Source organism: Hesperophylax consimilis, chromosome 4 (genome assembly GCF_061612785.1).
Source record: "Hesperophylax consimilis isolate HC1 chromosome 4, BYU_Hcon_1.0, whole genome shotgun sequence".
NCBI lineage: Eukaryota > Metazoa > Arthropoda > Insecta > Trichoptera > Limnephilidae > Hesperophylax > Hesperophylax consimilis.
In genome coordinates, this window is record NC_142839.1 from 27105692 (window position 1) to 27111802 (window position 6111).

The 6111-nt window shown below is 35.8% G+C and overlaps 1 protein-coding gene across 1 annotated transcript in view; it reads right to left on the minus strand.

Annotated features, from left to right (window-relative positions):
• The window catches only part of Rgl (Ral guanine nucleotide dissociation stimulator-like), a 164403-nt gene extending 160709 nt beyond the window's left edge, over positions 1-3694 (minus strand). The window contains exon 1 of the mRNA XM_089651595.1: positions 3120-3694. Coding sequence (XP_089507721.1) covers positions 3120-3143 — 24 coding nt within the window. The 5' untranslated portion in view covers positions 3144-3694. The remainder of the gene's footprint in view (positions 1-3119) is intronic.
• Positions 3695-6111: the final 2417 nt, after the last annotated feature.

Consider the following 6111-nt stretch of genomic DNA (forward strand, 5'->3'; position numbering starts at 1 on the left):
AATATAACTACGTAACAATAGTTTTTTGCAAGCCCGCACGATTCCGCCAAGGATAATGTCATTGACTACAAGGCAAAATCCAAGTTCTCTGGTCTATGATATGTTATGTGCATGTTATGTTATGATATGTTTATGTTATGTTCATAGTATGTTTGTGTTATGTTTATCTTTATGTTTTATAATCACATTTGTTTACTCCCATATGCTGTGTTTGTTTATATGATTGCCAATTTCAAAATTCTATTTTTGAAAAACGCTACTAATTTTAGAAAAATCTTTGGTTTAATAACGAAAAGCGCCCACTTATATTGTACACAGGTTCCTATTTTTATAATTTTGTGATAATCTACTGTTACCAGCTCTGTACCATTTATGTTAAGTATGTTATGTTTATGTTATGTTATGCTTATGTTATATTTATGTTATTTTTGGTTTATTTATGTTACGTTATGTTATGTTATGTTGTTTTATCAATGTTGTTTTGTCAATCATGTCAATTTTATCCTGTAATTTGTTGTATTTATTAATAAGAAAAATGTTGTAATGTATGGCCAAGATCACTCTTAATGGGTGAAAGCCAATATAAAGAATAAAAAAAAAATTAAAAAAAAGTTCTCTGGTCAGAAAACTAAAAATTCAGATACTAATTTTATTTTCAGAGAGTGAAGTTCATTTTTAAATTTAATTTTGTAATGAATAATTGTGATAGGTACCTACATAATAAAAAAAATCTGTTTGTCAATTTTAAAACGACAGTGGTAGATTCTATTTCTTTGAAATAAACATGGTCCAATAGATGTTGCTACTAATATAATATTATGCCTACCGGGAGAGTGCCACTTATTATGTGTAAGGGCCCGTTCCCACTTCCGTTTTCAAATCGGAGGCGGGTCCCGTTTTCAAAACGGACGGCCAATGGCCCTGTTCACACTACCGTTTTAAAAACGGACCATACTCTACGAAAAAAAATAATTGTCGATTCACCAAAAACATGTTATTTGCTCATTATTCAGTAATGGTGCGCAATGGACGACGATGAAGCTCTTGTTGTCATGTGGTACTTATTAAATAGAAGGAAAAAAGTGAAAAGAAAATTTTGAGTACACCCAATCATAGCCGAATGATTTTCTGTAGGAATTTTCCAAGTGTTAATTGGTGAGTTAAGAAGTGATGAACTAAAGTTCTTTAATTATTTTAGAATAATAATGAATGGATTATTTATATAGCGCCGTTTTCACCATGAAAAATCACCTCAAGGGCGCTTAATGGCTTAAGAGAATGTCTATCACTTCCTTTAACCATCTACTGGAATGAGTTTCAGAGAGCTTAACATATCAAAATACAAAATTGAGAAAGTGCATTTGTCCTGAAGAAAGGCTATCGATATTTTAAAGTAAGAAAACAATAAACACTCAAATATTTTTTATTATGTGTTTATTTAACTAATACGCTCTTCCGTGCATCTCATTAAAGCTTTAAAATTTAAAAAAAAGTAAACTTAAATAAAATAACATAAAAATTTTGATGTACAAAAGTTGTGTACACCAAGTGTTTTGTTTTTATTTAGTTAAAGATAAAATATTACCATACTCTTTCTTCGACCAGTGGTATTAAATTTTCGGGATTTATTTCCTTATCCATTATTGTAGTTTTGATTTATTTACTTAACAAAATAACCAAATACAAGCACGCAGTGTGCCTGCTTCCTTGCGACAGGGAGCGGGCGGGGAGGGGTCGGGGTTTGGCGGGGACTCTGCCGGAACGACTGGACGGCAAGTGTGAACAGCTCCATACAACACTATGAGCGAGCGTGTGCCGACACGATTTGAAAACGGACGCGCTGCGTAGGCGAGCCATCCGACAAAAAATGTCGGATCCGTTTTCAAATCGTGTCGGACAAGTGTGAACAGCTCCATACATCCACTACAGCCACTAGGGCATCCGATTTTAAAACGGGACCCGCCCCCGATTTGAAAACGGAAGTGGGAACGGGCCCTTATGTGCATATTATTATTTATGTTTATTGCAGTTCATATTCTTCATATTTGTAAAATGGCAGCATTAAATACCATGACCAAATGTGTAGGCACACTTTTTTCATAATCATTTACTTGTACAAAGACAGTTATTATCTTCAAACCGCAAAAACCACGATTCTTAGTTGAACATTAAACCTGATGATTAGAGCCATTATTGCTCGACTAAAAGGCGTAATCTATTTTATTCAGAACAAGAGTAAAATAATCATTTTCGAGCAAGGAAAATATTACGTTCATTATTCAAGAAATTATAATTATAATTTAAATGATGACAATCATTCCGTGCTTATTATACTATGAATTAATTTAAAAAATGTTCAGATAGTTAGGAGTGGGAAAAAGAAAGCACTGCTAACTATGGCAATGGTAATCGACATTGTGTCTATGTCGTGTTTATCGGAGTCAGTGAATTTTCTACTTCCTTTTAGAGATTTATCCATAAATATGCATTTCACAATAATTAGTTCACGTTGCATAACCTGTAAACAAAGCATTTGGGGGTATCAGGGTGTTATTATTGATAATATTACATATTAGTACTTACCTACATTGAATTAGGTCTCAAATGTTTTAAATAAGTACCTACATAAGTAGTAATCCTATGAATTGAATCAAAATACTATATAAACTACAAGTACATACATAGTTTGTTGAATAGATTGCGTGTGCATTAATTATTTATCGAATCACGACTGTCATGAACATGAGGCTATTCATATTCACATAATATACAATAAGCCGTACGTGTTCAGTCGTATTTTGAGATTATTCAGTAGGTATATTATTTACCTCGTGTTGATTAGTGAAATCAAAAAATCATATTCATGCAAGTAAAGATTATTGAAGACGATGTCGTTAGCCAATAAATGAGACGAGTTAACGACCTGGAGAGAACTGACGAAATATCGGTTGAAATAATGGATAACAATCACAAACATGGAAAAACTGTAAACACCCTGTAGGTGCTGCCGTTGTTTACCTTGCTTTGCCGCGAAACAAGAAACAATCCCTGTCAGGCTGAATGAATCATAAGCCACCAGACCATTGAACTTGACAATGACAAACAGAAATATACATTACCAAGCTTTCTACATCCAGGTTCATGTTTTGGTACGCATCCTGCCTCAGAGCCTCCTCCGATGTCAAGATCAGCGTTGCGCCCTTCTGTCGAAAGTATCAACAAGCACAACACGGACAAATGCATCACAGAAAAACGTTGCACATCACATGTTTGTTATCACAACCCTACCGACCACTAAACACAGAATAAAAAGCACCAAACACTTTTCAAATCACAACAAAACCTTATCTATTCACGAAGATAGCTTTAACCAAAACTGCGCTGCCTCAAAGTGACGTTTGAACTTTTTACAGCCACTTCACTACGTTGACAGATAGACGGGATATTTTTTGTTACAACTTCTGGCATAATGTTCTCGATTGAAATTGAATTGACCTAACCGTTTGATACGTTGCCTTTCTGTAAAGTGGTTATAATTAGGAATGAGGCAATTGTTGAACAATTTATAATTAACATAACGAAACGGACGTCACAGGTGCACCTCTCCGCGCGACAGCCGTCATGTAAATAAATATTAAATAGGTATCTCGCCGTACCAAACTTTCTAGCAGCGTGAGTGGGCTCCGCGGGTTGGCGGTGGCACTGGCCATACTGGCTGGTGCCGTAGAAGGCCTGTTTACGTGCCACACTTTTGTGCCAACAAATAAATGTCGGCGTCGTAACTCTGCCATTGTAAAATTAAGATACCCACCTACTTTTTTTATTACTTGTTTATTTATTTACACACTTATTTATTTGAATTATAAGTACACAATGGAATTTATTTTGGGTACCCTGGTAATTTATAATTTTTTACTAGGATTTACAGGTTTTTATAAATATTTTTGAAGTGTTTATAGAATTGATTCAGGAGTACAATAGCAAGTTTGTTTTTATAAGAGTACATAATTATTATTGGTTGGCTGTACTTTTCTAACTTTATCAGTGAATGTTGGTTTGTTTCGCAAAGGTTCAGGAGCAGGGCCGGCCTTGTGCGGGTGCAATTGGAGCAGTCTGCTCCGTGCGCCGACTTGCCAAAGTGCTAATAATACCTAATGCAGCACTCTTGAGGTTTTTACTAGTGCCACGCTCCACTTGGTACAGGGCCGGCCCTGTTCGGGAGCATAACCCATTTATATATTTATTATGTTGTGGGGGCAAGAACTGTCTGCCAGCCTAAAATAATATTTTAATACGGAAACACTGTTTCACGGATGGCAACCCGACGTGAAACAGAGCTCGCTGCCAATCCATTACCGACGAGCATTCCTGTTTCTCTGATCTGACCTGGCGGTCGACATTTCTTGATTCCTACTAAATCCTTCTGATATTCTAATCGTGTAATAGTGTAACGTGTTTGCAATAAACTTAAATTATCAACTACATCTGTTTCACTCTATCATAACCTACACTATACACATTTATTGGCAGTTATAAGGTAAGTATACACCCACAACACTCTAGCCAAATTGGTGACCCCGACGTGTGGGGGCAAGAACTGTCTGCCAGCCTAAAATAATATTTTAATACGGAAACACTGTTTCACGGATGGCAACCCGACGTGAAACAGAGCTCGCTGCCAATCCATTACCGACGAGCATTCCTGTTTCTCTGATCTGACCTGGCGGTCGACATTTCTTGATTCCTACTAAATCCTTCTGATATTCTAATCGTGTAATAGTGTAACGTGTTTGCAATAAACTTAAATTATCAACTACATCTGTTTCACTCTATCATAACCTACACTATACACATTTATTGGCAGTTATAAGGTAAGTATACACCCACAACACCCTTAGCCAAATTGGTGACCCCGACTATAACACACCTAAGCCAAATTGGTGACCCATCGACTCAGAACAATATACCGACTTTAGTATTTTAAAATCATTTTGCAACATTCCGTCACCGCCAAGGATCAGAAAAGAGAAACAGCAATCCCGGGCAAGATCAGTAAGTAAAATCCAATTCATATATCTCTTACAAATCAATTTTTTAATATAAATGCTAGTAAATGTCCCGGTAATTTAAGGAAATATACACGTGGTATAGTTCCCATCAATACCCTATTTTGTCAATCAATCCCTAGCTTGAAATGTTTTACTATTTTTATGAAAATTAAGTGCGTGTTAAAATTAATTTCAGTGAGAACGATCCTGAAATCAGGCTGTCAACAACGTGGCTAACCATGGCATCATAATCTTGCGATGAATTACAACCTACCCACTACAACCTACAACGGCAGCATCTACTCCCCGGACAAGGAAGATGACGCAACAATCCACGTGGACAACCTGCAGTTGAACAAGCCAACCTACCCACATATCTCAATCAAGTAACCTATATCACGATTTCTTATTGCCATTTCGCAAAACAATGAATTGTTCAGCATACCTACATAATCATGTTTTAGATATACATTATTGTAGTGATATTAAGGTTATTGTCCAATAATTGCCAAACCTTACTTTGAGGTAATTTAACATCATACTATTTTGTAATAACAAATTTAAATTATTATTGCACTATATAATAATAGCGCCATATTTGCATATCGGTATTTCACAATAACTTACGTGACGCGGTTTGCGTCTTCACTAAAATACAATACAAACGCGAACTCGCTAATAACTTGCTAAGATATCCGGTAGATGGAATAGATTCTTACACAGTATTCTCTAGTTTTTTTTTGGATTTTTTATGTCTTGCATAACGTATTACGTAACATATTATTGGAAATGATCTCATCGGAAGAAACAAACATACCCGTAACATATTATTGGAAATGATCTCATCGGAAGAAACAAACATACCCGTAACATATTATTGGAAATGACCTCATCGGAAGAAACAAACATACATCATGTATTTTACCTACAAATACTAAAGCTTCCCCTTCAGATGAAACAAATCAAACCAGTCATCAATCAGCCGTCTTCAATTAGAGAGAAACACAAGCAATAACCCGCGCATCTTCATCGCGCGAAGGACAATATTCCCGGCTCTGCTCAT